The sequence below is a fragment of the Hoplias malabaricus genome, chromosome X1, assembly GCF_029633855.1.
Source record: "Hoplias malabaricus isolate fHopMal1 chromosome X1, fHopMal1.hap1, whole genome shotgun sequence".
Lineage (NCBI taxonomy): Eukaryota > Metazoa > Chordata > Actinopteri > Characiformes > Erythrinidae > Hoplias > Hoplias malabaricus.
The window spans coordinates 17656463-17675873 of NC_089818.1; the positions used below are offsets into that span (position 1 = coordinate 17656463).

The window sequence follows — 19411 nt, forward strand, 5'->3', positions numbered from 1 at the left end:
AAGTGCCTCTACTCGACCAAAGCACAGCTCCAGAAAACACTAATGTCCTGCTTAATTTCTTTGTGAGTTTCTTTGTCAGCTGATTTTAAATCAGAAAGCGGATAATTGGTACTGTCTCCTGTTTTCCATTTTCCCCGTTTAAAATCAAAGCTGAACTGAGAAGGCTTCTCGGAGGCGGGCAATAACAAAACAGAAGTCAATAACATTCGCTGACAGAAACGGCCCTCAACCCGCCGTATATTATCAATAACACTCCCTGCTTGATTCCCGCGCGGAGAGGAGCCAAGTAGATAAACTTAGTGGAGGTAGTAACAAGTATAATTTCCTCACGCGGGAGAGTTATTATCATTGCGCTAAGTTTTAAGCACTTATCCTTGCGCGAGGGTTTTTTTTTATTGTTCCTCGCACGAAATGGTTTTACGCGATCACGATTATAATTTGCTCGTTCAAAATATCCGCTCGCGCGCAAAATTGTGGCATAATAATAATAACGCCATAACACAGCGGAAGAAGAGCACGAACGTAAAGCCAAGGGGATCCGACGCCCTCTGGTGGATTTTCTTAACGAAAAAATAACTAAAAACATTCACAGAAATGATAAAATATAAAATTCAGAAGATGGCATACGTTTGTTCCAAGCCGACACTTCACTTCAACATAGCTTTTTTGTTTCCTTTATTGGAAATTTGTATGGTGATAAAAGTGATTTCAATGTCTACAACACAATTAGAGCATTTTATTAACAATCCTCAACCACCAATGGACCTTAACATTCGTGGTAAAATTAATGTACCTTTCCGCCATTAAATCATTGTTAATATAAATGTAGTGCTAATATTTATTTGTTTTTTAAACAAACGTCTCAAACAAAAGGCATCGTATTCTTGGTTATTTCAATTCATCATTCTCTGTGAGGAGCTATGAGATCACTTTGAGATCCTGTCACCGTTAATGTGGATAATTCCGGATTTAGAGGGGATTATACATCAAACAACTCTATGTCCAGGGACGGGAGTATTCTGTAAATACTTGTCGATTAGTTTTCCAAGTTCTGTCAGGTCTAAACGGTTGAGGAGGCCGTGTTACTTGCTTTGTGCTTTGGGTCTTAGGCGGTGGGCTGGCTTTTTTTTTTTGGAAGAGCGCCTAACAGTCAAAGTTTCGTTTTCCTGGGAAGACCCAGAGCTGAAATCAACACGTCACCTCAAGCGTTTATTCTGCACATCAGCACCGTTATAACGTTTGCTAGGAGAATTTGGGTTTAAAGCAATTTTAAAGGTAAGGATATGTTTTAGACAACATAGAACCTTTACTAACCCACGACCCTCCTAAAATATTAATGTCTAACATGGAGCTGAGTAAAAAGTAGATTTAAACATTTTTTTAAAAATGTGATTTCATAACACTCATTTGGGAAAACTGAATGATATACACATTTATCATAGATACTCATATTTGGGCAAACATTGTGTGTTTTTATCTTTCGAGTGGTGCTTCACATCAGTAACAGTTCAGAGGGGTAAAGGTATTCAGTTTTAAACATTTTTAACGAAATTACTCCAGTGTAGATGCAAAAATATACGTTTCACACTTTCACTCAATGTATTTTGTATATGTACTCATAATTTAAAAGAGTATAAACAAAGAAATATTTAAAAATTGTAGGCTATTGCATTAAAAGGAATGAAGGAATAAAAGGCTGTATGCTTGTGGACGTGGGATCATTATGAAATGGAGCTTCTCTACAAATTGTGAGATTTGTGCAAACAAAAAAATGACAAACACCATGATTTTTGATACACCAGACCAAAATAAGAATTCGTGAGAGGAAATAAACACTGAAGGACAGAGTCTGTACAAGAATATTATCTTTGGGTGTGCCCAGTGCACGTAAACACAGGGGCCCACACAATAGGGTATTAAAAAAATATTGTCACTGCCCAATGAAGAACGTTTCTCCATTTTTCTCGGTTTTTAGTTTACAACATTATTTAAACACAGCAGCTGTCCTTCACATTGTGTGAAAATTTCACGATGAATAGAGCAATAGAAATGGGTCTAAATTTACTTATAAAATACTTATTTTACTTACTTACAATAAAAATATTTTTACATTTATATGTCCACTGAAACACGACCCTGTACTGACACTTAAACACTTACAGACAATGAAAGAAGGAATGAATTAATATTTCCATTGAAATTTAAGATTTTTTCATTGTGCTGTAAAGTTGCTGTTTTGGAGATACATGTTTCTCAAAGGATGATATTCACAACAACAAATTGACTATTGTGTGTAATTTTAAAACTATAAGAGCACCTGTACAGCTGCTTTTCCAACTTAATTTCTCTGTTATTTTCTACTTCCAGTATGAACTCATCAAAGAATATTCGATCACGCTCTCACGTTGGCCCTCAACACAACATTGAAATGGCGCTGAGCTCATGCAGCCTAGCAGACCCTCCCCAGTCTTTATTGGCAACACAACTGAGGCTGGTTTTGGTGGGCAGAACAGGGGCAGGGAAAAGTGCCACCGGAAACACTATCTTGGGTGCAGATCGTTTCCCTTCCCAAGTGAGCATGAGCTCAGTGACGAAGGAGTGCCAGAAGGAAAGTGGTATAGTCCGGGGGCAAGACGTTGCCATCATTGACACCCCCGGATGGTTTGACACCAATATAAAGCCAAAGGAATTAGAAGAGGAAGTGATAAGGTGTCTGGCCATGTGTTCACCTGGACCCCACGCAGTTCTGCTGATCATACCAATCGCTCGCTTCACAGAGGAGCAGCAGAGGACTGTGGATATGATAGAGCAGACTTTCCAGGAGAACATCACTGATCACACAATCATCATTTTCACTCATGCAGATGTTCTGGAAGGACAGCCTATAGAGGAATTCATATCAAAGCAGGATGAGAGAATCCAGGCTCTTGTTAAACGATTTGGAAACCGCTTCTTGGCCTTTAACAACAAAGACCAGAAGAATCAAGACCAGGTAACACAGCTTTTCAGGAAACTGGAGGAGTTGCTGAAAAAGAATGAGTACCGCCCCTTTACCAATCAGATATCTGAGAACGTGAAGAAAATCATTTCTGTGCTGGAACAGAAGAAAGAAGATGTGATAGCTGAAGCCATTAAGACAGCCAAAGAGGAAGTAAGAAAAACTGGAGAGATCCGCAGAGAGAGCATCACTAAAGCCTTAGAGCAGAAGCAGCAGGTAATAGAAAATCAAAGAATGTTCATCATAGACAAGATCGATCAGTTAGAAGATGCTTTAATTAAAGAACAAAAAAGGCCCCATTCAGATCCATGGAGGCTGAGGCACTGGCAAGAATCTCTTCAGAGAAAATATGACAGACTCTCAAAGCTGGAAGAGGAAAACAAGAAGAGAATAACAGAAACAAACGAGGAGCTAAAGAATCTGGATGTGTGGATCCAAGAAGAAGAGAAAAGAACAGAGGAAGAAAAGAGGGAAACGGCTACAAAGGATGGTGAAAGCAGATGGTATAAAGATCCTTTTTACTTCAAGATTTTGACGCACCTTGTTGTTTTTATGGGAGGAGCTGGGCTTACTCCTATTCTTTTGAGTTTGATGACACCTGCTGCACCTGTGGGACTGATGGCGCAGATAGCTGCATTGGTTGGGCCTGAGCTTGCTCCAGTCCTGACAGCTGCAGTGGGAAGGATTACACCTTTGGTTGTTAGTCAGTGCTCAATTCAGTAATGGCAGCAATTAGCCCCAACTTGGGGGACAGTTTGTGAGGCGGTTGGTGTGTTTTCCCCGTGCATGAGTTTCTTCCATTCCTCTCTATTCCCTCAGTCTAAAGAACACATTGTGGTAGGTTGATTGACCTTGATAGATTATCCATAGGCGTAAATGGCGCTCCATTCATGGTGTGTTCCTGCCTTGCACCCAGTGATTCCAGGTGGGCTCTAGACACACCTTCACCCTGAACTGGACAGTGAATAATAAAGTAAAATTATTGTTTTAAATCCTAACAAAAGCACTTAAATACATTTTTTGTGTGTGTAGAGAACGCCTGATATACTGAAGTATTAGGTCAAAGATACTGGTATTATAAGACAGACTGTAAAATGAAACATTACTTTGGAACTGATCTGGTGGTTAATTTTAGTTTTGCAGGACATAAGAAACGTTAAGATTCAACTCATTATTTTGATTTTAAAGCGTATATTACTATGACACAATGTATTGCTTGCATGTATAGACATTTAATATATGGTGAAAATGTGGTTGTATATTGTTTTACTTAAACAAATAAACACAAATTTAACCCATGTATTTATTTTTAATACGTTTTTGTGATTAAAAAGAAACATGACAAATGGTATTATCCACATATATTTGGACAAATGTTTTTTTTCTTTATTTTATATGCAATAGAAAAAACTGGCCCATTTAAATTGTGTAAAATAAACACTTTGTTGATTATCGAACCTCAGTAGGAAACTTAAAAAGAGATTTTCTGCATATTACACATATCAAGGTTTTTTTTTCTTATTCCAGTCCCTTCACATTTTTTTATAATGCAAATGAGGTTCCCTTGTAATGTAGTTGAAGTCTAAATAAATTATATAAATTATAACTATCATTGATATCGATCGACATTGAATGCATTCAAACGCAAAGTAATAATAGTGTGACTGCCTGGTTCGCATGCGCACATGAGAATAAACCCTTGTACTGTGGTAATTACGATGCCATAAGAAATACTGGAGCGTTTCAAGATTCAGAAATTTGTATGGGTTTTGTCAAGTAGGCAAGCAACATCACATGAACAAAGCGACTCAAAGAGCCGACTCTTTGTGAACGACACAGCATTCCGTTTCTCAGTATTTTACCTGCGACGTGCACACGGTGACAAGGAAGTGCAGTTACAGACGTCCGTTGGGTTTTAAAACTCTATTCATCTTTAGAAAGGAAGGTAAGACATTATACTTTTAGGCTGTTTATGTTGCATATTACTTGCCAATTACATGTTTTAAACATACAACGCTATTTAAATGAAAGAATAGGCTGCAAATTCACCAATGCTATATCAATACAATTAGAATTCAATTAAAACTGTGAGTATAAACATTCAACAGTCATCAACACTCTCAGTGTTACTTTAACAAAAGAGTGTTGATTTAACACGGGTGAATTTGCTGTCCAATGCACTATAGGAATTTATGAAATTACAAAATTTATAAGCAATTGCTGTTAATTCAATTGCCAACACTTTACAGCACTCACCTACATGGTACAAATATATCTACAGATGATGCTGACAGTCGCTTTGAAATTCATTGGCCACACAGCAAAATCTGCAGATTTATATTCTGCTTCTCCACCTACAGTCAAGAGATTCATGAATAGGGGGCTGTACCTTCTATTATGAGAATCTTGGGTAAAATGATCTTAACGTAGGCCTTTTAATTTATTTAACTGCTGAAATTAACACATAAAAGTACATTTTTAAATCTTGCTTAAATTAAATCTCTTCAAAATGAGGGTTTATTTCTGAATATATATTAATCTATTTATCCTAGTGGAATTGAAAAAATGCTGTGAAATATTTAGTCCTGGTTATCAATGACATTTTTGTCCCTATATGAATATGTTAGAATATTTATTTACTTTGTCATGAGCTTATGTTGTGCATACTACATTTGTTCCACCACAGTAAAATGAAACTTGGCCAAAGTATTCCACCAGTAAAACACCGTGGTTTTTACTTACATTGTTAATACTGCACAAACATGTTTGATCGGATTCTTTTTATTGTTCAGTAATGTTGCCTAAACACTGAGCAAACTGAACCAGGGTTTTAAACAAAGATCAAATATAATGTGATACATTATTTTGCGATTAACGTAGCACAATTCTACCTAAATAGGGTGACACGATGGCGCCGCAGGTAGTGTTTCTGGCACACATTTCCAGGGACCTGGGGTTGGGGGTTCCAGCCCGCTCCATGTGACAGTCTGTGAGGAGTTTGTTGTGTTCTCCACATGGGTTTCCTCTGGGTGCTCCGGTTTCCTCCCACAATCCAAAAACACATGTTGTTAGGTGGATTGGCGACTCAGAAGTGTCTGAGTGTGTGAGTGAATATGTGAGTGTGTGTCACCCTGTGAAGGACTGCCGCCCCCTCCAGGGTGTGTTCCTGCCTTGCATCCAGTGATTCCAAGTTGGCTCCAGACCCAACACGACCCTGAACTGGATAAGGGTTACAGATAATGAATGAATTAATTAATTCTACCAAAATAGTTCCCCTTAACTAGTGCTTTGCTTAATGTTTGTAGAGCAACCTATAACATGATGCCACAACCCATTCGGATAGAAATGTTTCATCACAGGATGAACATAATCTGTCAGAAATACAGTATTTGGAGAAATGGACAAGCAGCAAAATGTAGAGAGCAAACTCAAAGGCCTGTGCTTTTATCTTGGCGTATGCTACATATTCAGTCTCATCGTTAATACATTAAATACATTAACATTATCAGTTGTGGGAGGCACAGTGGTGCAGCAGGTAGTGTTGCAGTCACACAGCTCCAGGGACCTGGAGGATGTGGGTTCATGTCCTGCTCCGGGTGACTGTCTGTAAGGAGTTTGGTGTGTTTTCCCTATGTTCACATGGGTTTCCTCCGGGTGCTCCAGTTTCCTCCCTCGGTCCAAAAACAAGTTGGTAGGCAGATTGGTGACTCAAATTGTCTGTAGATGTGAGTGTGTGTGTGTGTTGCCTCATGTGTGTGACCCTGAACAGGATAAGTGCTTACGGATAATGAATGAATGATCAGTTGTTAAATCAAATGCATTCCAAGTTTTGATTATCCAGGATTTTCTTTGTTGAGGCTAAAAGCACTGGAGCACTTAAAAGCTCTTTGAATTTTATCAAGTGATGAGGCCATATCCAAGTGCAACTTGGTTTTATCATTATCAGATATCACAGGATTCAAGAACTGATTGAAGACAATAATTTATTTTATTTTTAGAATAATTTATATTATTTATTAAAAGTTGATCCACCTGATCTAACCAATGATTATTTTTACTTCAGGGAAAGATCCAGTGCACATTCAGAAGCATCTGAATGTGATTATTCTCCGATCTATCTTCTGGAGTTTCTACTGAACTGATCCACCATCCTCACAGGTTGGCCCTTCACACTCCACTTCTAAAATGAGCTCATGCAGCCCAGCAGGCTCTGCCCAGTCCTTTAATCCAGCTCAACTGAGGCTGGTTTTGTTGGGCAGAACAGGGGCAGGGAAAAGTGCCACCGGAAACACTATCTTGGGTGCAGATCGTTTCCTTTCCAAAGTGAGCATGAGTTCAGTGACGAAGGAGTGCCAGAAGGAAAGTGGTATAGTCCGGGGGCAAGACGTTGCCATCATTGACACCCCCGGATGGTTTGACACCAATATAAAGCCAAAGGAATTAGAAGAGGAAGTGATAAGGTGTCTGGCCATGTGTTCACCTGGACCCCACGCATTTCTGCTGATCATACCAATCGCTCGCTTCACAGAGGAGCAGCAGAGGACTGTGGATATGATAGAGCAGACTTTCCAGAAGAACATCACTGATCACACAATCATCATTTTCACTCATGCAGATGTTCTGGAAGGACAGCCTATAGAGGAATTCATATCAGAGCAGGATGAGAGAATCCAGGCTCTTGTTGAACGATTTGGAAACCGCTTCTTGGCCTTTAACAACAAAGACCAGAAGAATCAAGACCAGGTAACACAGCTTTTCAGGAAACTGGAGGAGTTGCTGAAAAAGAATGAGTACCGCCCCTTTACCAATCAGATATCTGAGAACGTGAAGAAAATCATTTCTGTGCTGGAACAGAAGAAAGAAGCTGTGATAGCTGAAGCCATTAAGACAGCCAAAGAGGAAGTAAGAAAGACTGGAGAGATCCGCAGAGAGAGCATCACTAAAGCCTTAGAGCAGAAGCAGCAGGAAATAGAACAACAAAGAATGTTCATCATAGACCACATCTATCAGTTAGAAGATGCTTTAATTATAGAACAAGAATGCCCCCGTCCAGATCCATGGAGGCTGAAGCACTGGCAAGAATCTCTTCAGAGAGAATATGACAGACTCTCAAAGCTGGAAGAGGAAAACAAGAAGAGAATAACAGAAACAAACGAGGAGCTAAAGAATCTGGATGTGTGGATCCATGAAGAAGAGAAAAGAACAGAGGAAGAAGAGAGGGAAAGGGCTACAAAGGATGGTGCAAGCAGATGGTATAAAGATCCTTTTTACTTCAAGATTTTGACGCACCTTGTTGTTTTTATGGGAGGAGCTGGGCTTGGGTTTGCTCCTATGCTTTTGGGTTTGATGACTCCTGCTGCACCTGTGGGGCTGATGGCGCAGATAGCTGCATTGGTTGGGCCTGAGCTTGTACCCATCCTGACAGCTGCAGTGGGAAGGGCAGCTCCTTTGCTAGCTAGCCAGTGCTCCATTCAGTAACCTATACACAAGTCAGATCTCTGATCAGCATCACATATTTGAAATTTTTGAAATCTATTAGTAAATCTATGCAAAATGAATTGCATTCTAAACACTGACAACATCATCAACCCTTCCATTCATTTATCAAGGTGGTAATGCCTATGAACCTTCATCCTACCAGCATGGAGCATTGAGTGATGGTGAAAAATGGCTAATGACTAAAATAGTGTAGAAATGTGGGTTAAATAAATAAATAAACAATTAAAAAAACCTGTTACTTAAAACTGTGGTTTTCATAAAGGACGTCTTGTTATTCTCATAGAGCAGTGCTGTGGGTGGAGATTCTGCAGGTTCTTTCCAGATGTTTTTCATAATTGTTTTCAACTTTTGATAAAATTACTTAAAAAAATAGATAGAATTTATAAAATGCTGGAGAAACCTTATATATATAATCTCATATATAAAATCTGTAATCGGTGGTATTTGTTCCTGCAGGTGTATAATAAGGAATGTAAATAGATCGCAATTTTGATTAATAATACTTAATACTAATAACAGTAGTATTTTATACAAACTTTATTGTATTTACAGCTTGCATTCCTGGAATTTTAATGTAATACCAATTAATCACTTATCCAGTTCAGGGTCGCGGTGGGTCCGGAGCCTACCTGGAATCATTGGGCATAAGGCGAGAATACACCTTGGAGAGGGCGCCAGTCCTTCACAGGGCAACACAGACACACACAGATTCACTCACACCTACGGACACATTTGAGTCGCCAATCCACCTACCAACGTGTGTTTTTAGACTGTGGGAGGAAACCGGAGCACCCGGAGGAAACCCACGCGGACACAGGGAGAACACACCACACTCCTCAGAGACAGTCACCCGGAGGAAACCCACGCAGACACAGGGAGAACACACCACACTTCTCACAGACAGTCACCCGGAGGAAACCCACGCAGACACAGGGAGAACACACCACACTCCTCACAGACAGTCACCCGGAGGAAACCCACGCAGACACAGGGAGAACACACCACACTCCTCACAGACGGTCACCCGGAGCGGGAATCGAACCCACAACCTCCAGGCCCCTGGAGCTGTGTGACTGCGACACTACCTGCTGCACCAATTTTATTCATTACTTAATGCAAAATATTATGCACATTATAAATAAGGTGTTATAAATACCTAATCAAAATATGATGTACTAGTCAAATAATGAGATTCATGTGTCTAAAGAAATGATCTGTTTTTGTTCAAAGATTATACGCTTTTTGTACAGACCAATAAAGAGATTTTTGATCTGTGTGTTTGATTTTATTATCTATTTATAGTTAGCTCTTTATTTTGTACCATTATCACAAACTGTGACTGTCATAGCAACACCATAAGTCTCCAAAGATTTGAACATTTCAGGAAACAAACACTCTAACACTCTAATATACATCAATGTAGCATGATTTTATTCTGCTGTTTTCAAACAGTGTAAAAAGAAATGATTTGTATTGACAGCAACAATAAGCCAGTAGCTGCCTCAAATAACTTTTCAGATTGAAATGTCAGACATTAGCCAAATAAAATAATATTTCCCAATCCTATTTCTTGAAGCATTACCACAGTCAGGAACAGACAGCATGCTAAGACAGTTAAGTGCCTTTCTTACAGAGTGTGTGCTCTGAGCAAAGTAATGTATTCCTTTTGTAACACATCCTACATGTTTAAATTTCCTTGTTTCTCTAAGTTCAATTTACAACAGTCCGGTGGATTTATGAAACACATTCCTTTATTATTTTATTTGACCATTTTCGAAGCTGTATTTATCCCTTAAGGGCCTTGTTCAGAAAACACTCTTTATAACTTCAGTATGAAGTGGCTGGGCTAAACTGCTGTGGGATGGATGTGAGTAAATATGTTGGTTTTCATTTCATCACAGAATCAGTGCATTTAAAACATGCAGATTTCCAGGTGCTGGGCTGCATGGACTGAGAAATGTGTGGGTGTGTTTTTTAAAACGTAACCATGGCTGCGTTTTACTTCAAACTGAAATGTCAAAAAATCAATATTCAATTCAAATTATAATTACAGCTCTTGGGAATTACATTTTCAATAAAAAAAAAACAATTAACAACTAGGAATCATGGGGTTGGACCATTTTGACCATGGAGGTTCATGTGTCTTTTGAAAGGGTAATGCCAAGCAAATGTTTTCCCACACAGTGAGCAGCAGAAGGGCTTTTCTCCGGTGTGGACCCGCTGGTGGGCAGTCAGGTTGGAGCCGTGGGCAAAGCTTTTCCCACACTGCTGACAGGTAAAAGGTTTACTGCCGCTGTGAGCTCTCTCATGGGTGATAAGGTTCCCCCTGAGGGCAAAGCGCTTTCCACACACCGTACAGCCAAAGGGCTTCTCACCCGTGTGGATTCGCTGATGTCTCTTTAAATCAGAAGCATTGTAGAAGCTTTTAGGGCAAAAAGCACAAGGCAGCGGCTGGTGTCTGTTTGCTTTCGGCAGGTTTTTCACCTTAGTAAGCATCGTGGACCAACCGGCCGAGCTCTGTTTGAAGGGTTTGGCTTGAATTCGGTCTTGGATCTTTCTTGCTTTTGTCTGTTTTGCACAAGGATCAACTGTCTGCTTAACACTGCAGGAAGGTAAAAATTCACTTGTCCCACCGATGTGAAATAGCCGGGAGTCTGTGTGGGAAGAATATAAAAACTGCTTAGAGGAACAGCCTTGCTTCTCTAAGTTCACTGCCGCCAAAAATGGCCATGGCAAAGTGTTGTTGTCTGTCACTTCGCATGGTGCCAGTTCGTTTGCCCGCGCTGTTATAGGCTCCTCCTCTGGCTCCATCTTAAAGTCCACCCTACAGGAGCTCCATTCCCCATTCCTCTGCTCACTGAACAGTGTGTCGTATTTACATTGAGGCGCCTCTTCAGAGCGATGGGATTGAGCTGAATAATTAGTCTGGGACTGGATGTCTTCTGTACTGCCAAACAGATTGTTGCTGTCTCCTAAAAATACAAAACATGAGATTGTGAGATCTGCAGGATACAACAGAGCAATATACTATGATGCACACATTAGAAAATCAGAGCCTATCAAAGGAGCTTCAAAATCTTTTAATGTAAATTTGACATTTTCATAAAAATCACTCTTTAATGAAATGTGATTCAATTATGATTCTGTAAGATTCATATATATTTAATCCAGGATAATCCTGAACAGCATATATTTCTTACCCATCATTTGGCCTTGTGTGTTTGTACATAGCTTCTGCTCAGTCTGGCAGTCCTCGAAGGTGCTCTCAGTAACAGACACAGAGTGGTGCTCTGACTCCACCTTTATAGCCGCACTGCGGAGTCCAGTATCTGCTTTGTCTTCAGTGCTCTGTGAGTCAGTTATAATCTTAGGGTCTCTAAATGCAACACCTTTCTCACTGAGTGAAAACATACTCTGGGTTTGTTCTTTGACAGAACTCAGAACAGAGTTCAGATTTCCTTGCTGTGCATCCTCTTGTAGGTTCATCAGTCCTGTAGAATCCGCCTTTTTCTCTTCCTCTTGTTCTTCGTGATCAGCCTCTTGGATGGGGTCATCAGCTTTTGATTCTAAGCAAGGAACAGCAGAAATCAATGAATCAAACGTTCAAATAAAACAATACACAATGTACTGCAATGTTAATATAAAACATGTTCTAATTGTTTACATTTAAGGGGCCAGTGGCCCTAAGAATTCGGATAAAAAAAAAATATATATATGGAATTAAATGATGTGCTTGTTTTGAGTATGCAGTAGATCTATTAAGCAGTCATTATGCTGACACCTAGTGGCCTGGGTGTGTCAGAGGTTGCGTACTAAGCCTATTTGTACATGGCCACTCTCATGGTCCAGTGGGGGACCCACACTATGAAGCATAAACTGGTTCATTCACAGACTACAAAGGAATGTCATTTTTATATTTGTATTTTTTATATGAAAATAATACCTACTTTTAATCACTAATAATCAGTTCAATGAATATTGTTGGCTTGTTTTCTACCAGACAACTTTTTTGATAGATGGTAAAGTGTAGTGGGTAACACTGCTTCCCCTCACACAGCAGATGAGGGTTTGATTCCTAGCTCTGGGAGGAACACCACACACATCCATGAGACCTTTGGCTAGGTTCCTAACACTAAATTCGCTAAAAAAAACTGTAATGTGATTAAAATCGTGGAGCTGTAAGTTTAATATTCAGATTAATGGACACAGAACCCTGGTGCTGTCATGTGGCTGGTGAGAGGTACCTCTGTCATCCTCTGATAAATGAAGATGGTGGGTCTGACGGGGAGCTGGAGGAACCGAGCAGTACGAGTTGTTTCTGAGGGTTTTCCTCAGCTCCTGTAGTTTCCTGCGGAGAGACTCTATCTCGGAGTGTCCTCGGCGGATTTCTGTGCGCATCTCCACACACTCCGAGTCCACGAGTTTACAGACCTCACACACAGCGGCTCTGACCAGGCTCTCCATTACACCCCACACCTGCGCCTCCAGAGCCGCGCGCGCCGTCGGCATCTTTCACCTCTGTTCTGTTTCAGTCCAACAAAACCAAGGCTTTAGACCAGATGTTTTCCTTTTTCTGGCTTTGTTTACAGCTGATAAAACATCAGCATCAAGCGATTTCCTTCCGTGTTGCTTTGTCTGGAGTCACGTGAACACACGAAATTTACCGTAATACACGCTAATGTACAAGGTGTGCAACAAGATATGTTCAAACGTTTAAACAACGCATACAGTTCGTGAAATAAGCTAGTTCAGAGCGCAGACGTTCACCTGCATTATACTCAACTTGTATAAATCCCAATGAAAAATATAGAAATTAAATGGAGCATTCTAAATTCTCCATGCTCAAGGTCAAGAGTCATCTAGAGGGGTATGGATGATCCATACCTTTGGAACAGTTCGCTTTGCTTTTAAAATGTCCCACCTGATCATTTGTAAACAAGAACCAGAGCCTGTTTATTGTGAGCCCAAAATACCACTGAAACAAAAATATACTGCTAACCACTAGAGGGCGCCCTTTGCGAGTGAAACCACAAAGAGGAGACTGGAAAAACGGTTAAACGGTCACAACAAGAGAGGCCACAGTCAATACTGAAGACTAAAAGTTAATGTATCTAGATATCTATGCTGGAACCTGTCATTTTGTAAATAGAATAGTAGACTAGTTACAGTAAAATGTCAAGAAAACCTACAAGAGTATTTCCATTTTTGTACAGTAGGTTTTAAAGGAATGTTTTGGGTAGCTACATTATCCTAGCAGCATAAATAAATGCCAGCTGCCCTAAAGCAAGGGTTTGCCCGGGAAAGTCCAGTATGTACAACTATATACAGCTCATGGGTGAAATGTAGTTTCAAGGTTTTTCTTAACGTTTTATATAGAAAATGCAGACCATTTCTCAACACAGAGAGGGTCCATATTTAGGACTTTTGGCCTACAACAGAAATGTAGCCAGTGTAATTACTGCCTAAAAAAATAGGCAAGTAGTGAACTTACATATCTGAAAATTATTTATTTATTTGTGGAAAGTCTATGAATTGTTTAATATCATTACCTTTAATTTTTCATTTTTTAATTACCAAAATAATGAATAATAGCCCTAGTTATGTCCAGAAATGTAAAGTTTTAACCACCTGAAAAAATTGAATGAGCAACTGACACAAAGTGAATTAAAAAACACATTCTATTTATGTACTTATAGTGTCACCCACAATTTACAATTTTTTATTATCTGGAATCTCTAGCGACAAAATTTCACAATCTGCTACAATGAATAATTTGGTGGTTCATAAAATCTTTCTCTCTTTCAAGTGACAAACAGTTACAGTAACCAAAAGACATCATTCTGGAACTGTCTAGTTATGATATCTACCTGTACACATACTGCTAATCTACATATCATAGAATACAATCCTCAGACAAATAGGCTCTATGTATTTGTCTATTAAGAACTGACAACACATTTTCTGAAATGTTATCTCACTTTTTCTTGCAGCTCACCCTCAGGATGAAAATAATTAAATGCATAATTATATGTATTTAATACTGTGCTATTACAAAAATTAATTAATAGAAAAAGAACAATTATATCAAAGTACAGAAATGTGTGCAACAGTTTCATTTTTGTTTATTAACAATGACACAATATCACTTTTTAGATACAGATTTAGACTACTCAAACACTGCTACCTCACACAATATGAATGTGCACTATTTTAGGAGAGGTTTGTTACCAGACTGGATTAAATCTGGATTTTTCTCCCTGATATATGAAAATAAAATTCAAGATTGGCTACAAGTCCAATACTCATATCCTGGTATTGTATCTCTAATGGCATCTCTAGTGGAAATAGTTCAATTTAAAAGAAAACACCAGGATCAGTGTCAAGGAACATGCTAGATGACGGCATGTCTTGTGGGTGTCCAGATGTGTTACCCACTATCCTTCAACAGTAACAATATTTTTAAAATAATCACAAGAGCAGCAAGTGGGAAGACCCTGAAAGTGTTTGTAATTAAATGTACTTTGAATGTGCATAATGTGTGCTAAAGAGAAGCCTTGGAACCTGAGGGCTAGCAAATTTCTCCTACATCTGTTGCTGCCTTAACTTTAACTCCATATTAATACTCCTGATTTCAGAAGATATGTTGGCTGAGCTGGTGTCCACAAACTCTAGCCCACAGTACTGCATTCAGTATGCATGGAGAATCCGAGGCTGGGACTAGGCCCTGTAAGACTAATATCATGCTAGCTGCAATTTGCTTATCACGTTCAGGGTTGGATTGCAAGTACAATGTGAGAAACTGACACTTTCAATAAACTAATATGGTAAAGATTAATGAGTTACAAGGGCTACTCCTGTAACAGAGATTACTAAAAGCCAGTTTCTGGCAGTGTTCAGCCTAAACTAAACCTAATGTCAGAGATCATCAGCAGGTGTGTTTGTGTTATCTTGAGTAGTCTGTGGTTTCGCTCTGGTTGCAGCAGTGTCTGTAACGTCCGGCTCGTGTGGGGAAGCTCATTCCGCAGGCTGAGCAGTGGAAGGCCCGCTCACGGGTGTGTGTCCTCATGTGGCCCTTCAAGCTGCTCTTCTGTGTAAAGCTCCGCCCACATGTTCCACAGCTGTAGGGCTTCTCCCCGGTGTGTATTCGCTGGTGGCGTTCGAGATGGCTCAAGCGGTCAAACATCTTCCCGCAAAGGACACAGAGGAAGCGCCTTTCTCGCCTTTTTGGCACCCCCTTTAAAACCCTGGGTCTCTGGGATAATGCATTTGTGGGTGACATTAAAGCCTCTGTAGTCCTATGAGAAACTGCTGTAGAAATATGGTCTATGGGTGAAGCATTGCATCCCTCTGAATGCACTGAGTAAGATATCTCATGAATCTCTTCTTCATCCATGAGGGATATTTCGTCTTCTTCCTCCTTCACATGTATGTGGTTAGTGTCGAAATCCTTGGTGATTTCTTGGTTGACTGTAGCAGATCCCCACGAATGTACGATGGTTGAGGTAGCTTCTAACTGATATTTGCTTTGATGCAAGCTGTATTCTGACCTATTGGAGCAATCAGCTTCCACAAAGTCATTTCCAGTGCTGGCTGTATTTAAGGAAATCAGTGCCTGTGAATCTTCCTCATCCATTAAGTTCTTAGATCTAGATTTGTGACATTCAGACTCTTCTGGTGTACAATCGGTCTGATCTAGTGTCGGATTTTTATCCTCCTCCTTCTTCTCAGCCTTCATGCCATCCTCCTCCAGTGCACAAACAATTGCTTCATCATGGCCCTGCAACTCACAGAAGTCTTCAAGCCTCTTGCTTCTGCCCACTGGGCTGCTGCTCGGATGGGTTACTGTTGTCTGATGATCTACATGTGGTTGCTCTAACTTCTCTTCCTCTTTGTTTACGAAGTGTGGTTCTCCTTCCTGGCCTAGAGATGATGTGTTTAAATTCTGCTCCTCAGTGTTTGTATCCTGATCGTTTATATAGGTGTGTGGTGCAATCTGCTCTTCACAATGAACCGTGATGTTCCATTCATTAGTAAAGTGGCTATCGTCGTTCAACAATCCAGGCGCTGCATCTGTGCCTTCTGTGAATCCTAAAAAAAAAAAGAAAAAAAAATATAAAAAGTAATGGTAATGTTTACAGCAGCCTGAGTTTTTTAATGACAGTGGAGATAATGGGAGACACAAACATCAAAGAACTAATGTCATTTATATTAAATCATTGTATATATTAGGGGTGGACGATATGGCCCTAAAATAATATCACGATATTTTGGCAATAACGATAATCTTGGCAATATGACAAAAGACTGAAAAATATTTTTTTGAATTTCAAGAACACACTATTGCAACAAAATTAATGTTATGTTAGTTGTATTAAGTTAAATATATTCTTACAGAATAGCATGATGTATTGTACATCTGATATTTTGTAACCAAACCACCTCTAAGTGATTGAAGTCACTCCCATTTATTTTGGAGCAAATTTCTCCACCTCAGAGCCACTTTCAACCATACGTTTAATGTATGTCATATTATGGGTAACTGCATGACATAACTATGCAAATCATTCAGAATGTCATTTTTTAAGCATTTTAAAAATTGTGATATATCACAGCCCTCGTATACATTGATATTTACATAGTTGACACGTTAATGAAAAATACTAGACATTGGCACATCCCTTTTGTCATAAAATGCCGTATTCCAGAAGGCCTCACCTCGATGAGTCTTCAGGTGGCTTTTTAGGCTGCTCTTCTGTGTGAAACATCGTCCACACAACCTACAACTGAAAGGTTTCTCCCCGGTGTGTATGCGCTGATGCCTCTCCACATGGCTGAGCCGATCAAAGCTTTTACCACAGAACATGCAAGGAAAACGCCTCTTATCTATGTCTTGTCCGTTCATTGATCGTCCTCTGGGAGGAAGACCGAGAGCTGAGAAGTTACTCTGACCATCAGGTTGTGGATGTATGAGTGTGCTGTGAATATGTGAGTGGGCCTGCTGGAGCCCATTGCTAGGTTGGGCTCTCAGTAACTCATCTCCAGCTTCAAGCAGGCCTTCTGAGGGCTCACTGTGTCCAGTCACCACTTCTCCATTTGGGCACCTGGTCCCTAGTCTGTCACATAGTGCATTATAACTCTCCTCTATGGCAACAGCAGGATCTGACTGGTGCTGTGGTTGATCATGCGTGGAGCGGAAATACTCAGGCGAGTTCATTTCTGCATTTTCCTCTGTTGACCACACCTGCGTAAGTTGTTCGTTCTCAGTAGATGTGGAACTCAGGGCTAGTCCTGTCCTAGTACTTTGGCTGGTTTCCTGTAGCATCGGCTCCTCCTCATCATCCACTTGTTCAATCTTGACCGTCACTCCAGTGTTGACCATCTCTCCATGGTCTTTTAAACTCTCATTTCCAGACTCCACTTCGGTTTGTCTCTTGTCTTTGTCAATGAATTCTGTGGCAATGAGGAGACAAAAATGACAGTTATGGACAATCTCAAAGTAATTTATCCCCTGCCCTTATAGGTGTAAATGACAACAGTTTTACACACTGCAATCAACTGATTGAGGACACCAGCTCAACAAAAACACCTGCTAAAATAAAGGGTATTAACAGGGCGTTTGAATTCTTTCATTAGAATTACAGAATCTGCCCCTCTGAGAACAGCTTTGCATTAGATACAGGAACATTTCCCTGAGGATTTGATTGCATCCAATCACGAGCATTCAGGTACCAGTCAGGTCGTGTTGGAGGTCCATGACCCCATAGCCCAGTTTTAGAAATGTCAAATTCAGCGTATACAATAACACATGTACTACATAAGGTTAAAGTTCGTGTATATTTGAGGATTATTGTTTAAGTAAAGTTACCTTCTACTTGTTTGGAGCGACCACTAACACATTCCCGGACGAGAGCACGACGAGTGGCCCGTAACTCGTTGGACACCAACTGCAAGTTCCTCTTCAGCGAATCGATTTCGTTTTCTCTTTCGCAGATTTCGAGCCTCAGCATGACCACGCCATCATCCACTACTTTACTGATCTCTGCCACCGCGGCTTTGGCGAGCACGTCCATGATGGAGGCGATCTGTTTCTGGAGAGTCACACTGTTGGGCATCTTATCCATCTGTTCACATTACCTCTTTCAAAACTCTTTCTCTTGAGTCTTTATAAATCTCTGCTAAAAATGTAGTTCAGCAGAAGCAGAGGAAAAAAATAGAAAGGGGGGTTATTGTAGCCTTCGCCAACGGGAACGCGTCCAATACTTAAAGTAGGGCTGAGAGTCGATTCTCTCCTTATAGGATCTTGGGAATAGAGAATCGGCTCCCAAGCTTCACGTTTGATTCCTTATAGAGTCTCGATTTTTTTGTTTAGTAAGTTTGAAAACAGTCCATATAAAACATTGTTATAGTTACAGTAATATTAAGAGATATGTCCGATACAAAACATTCATATTCAAATTAAATTTAAAAAGGCAAATAAATATAGATATAATTTCCTATAAAGGATGATAGGTTTCAATGCATCTTACGGCAACAATTTTCATATTTGTTGTTGTTCCACAATGTGATTAGCTCATGTCTTTATTTTTGGAATTGAATCATGTGGAATTGATTCACATAACTCAGAATCAAAATTAAAGTCGACTCACATTTCTGGATTCGAACCGCCCTGACATGCAATGTTTTTGTTCCTGGACAAGCCCGGAGAATCTAGCTAGGTTTCTACCGTAAATACGGGACCTCATGCGCACTTTCAAGTGATAAACCCAGAATATTTGATAGAATGTTATAAATATAGTTTAATTAGTACATGTGAAAAGCGTATGTGATAAAAACATAGAGAACGTTAGAGGTTTGTCCACTTGTTTGTCCTGTAATTACACTAAAAAGATTTTTTGATTAGTGATGCGAAAGTGA

General features: G+C 39.8%; 3 protein-coding genes across 3 annotated transcripts; 1 reads left to right on the plus strand and 2 right to left on the minus strand.

Annotated features, from left to right (window-relative positions):
• The first annotated feature begins 1149 nt into the window (after positions 1–1149).
• Positions 1150–8802, plus strand: LOC136675472 (GTPase IMAP family member 8-like). Its single transcript, XM_066652020.1, has 4 exons — positions 1150–1275; positions 2368–3717; positions 4779–4851; positions 7157–8802. Exons 2-4 carry the CDS (start codon positions 2369–2371, stop codon positions 8474–8476), a joined length of 2742 nt encoding a protein of 913 aa, XP_066508117.1. The 5' UTR covers positions 1150–1275; position 2368; the 3' UTR covers positions 8477–8802.
• A 1123-nt stretch (positions 8803–9925) lies between these two features.
• LOC136675606 (uncharacterized) lies at positions 9926–13128 on the minus strand. The gene is made up of 3 exons (XM_066652246.1): positions 12742–13128; positions 11698–12063; positions 9926–11469 (listed from the first exon to the last, which is right to left on the minus strand). Exons 1-3 carry the CDS (start codon positions 13004–13006, stop codon positions 10601–10603), a joined length of 1500 nt encoding a protein of 499 aa, XP_066508343.1. The 5' UTR covers positions 13007–13128; the 3' UTR covers positions 9926–10600.
• Positions 13129–14214: 1086 nt separating this feature from the next.
• On the minus strand, positions 14215–18767 carry LOC136675602 (zinc finger protein ZFP2-like). The gene is made up of 3 exons (XM_066652239.1): positions 18363–18767; positions 17213–17947; positions 14215–16585 (listed from the first exon to the last, which is right to left on the minus strand). The coding sequence occupies exons 1-3, from the start codon at positions 18616–18618 to the stop codon at positions 15441–15443; spliced, it is 2136 nt and encodes a 711-aa protein (XP_066508336.1). The 5' UTR covers positions 18619–18767; the 3' UTR covers positions 14215–15440.
• Between the last annotated feature and the right edge of the window lie 644 nt (positions 18768–19411).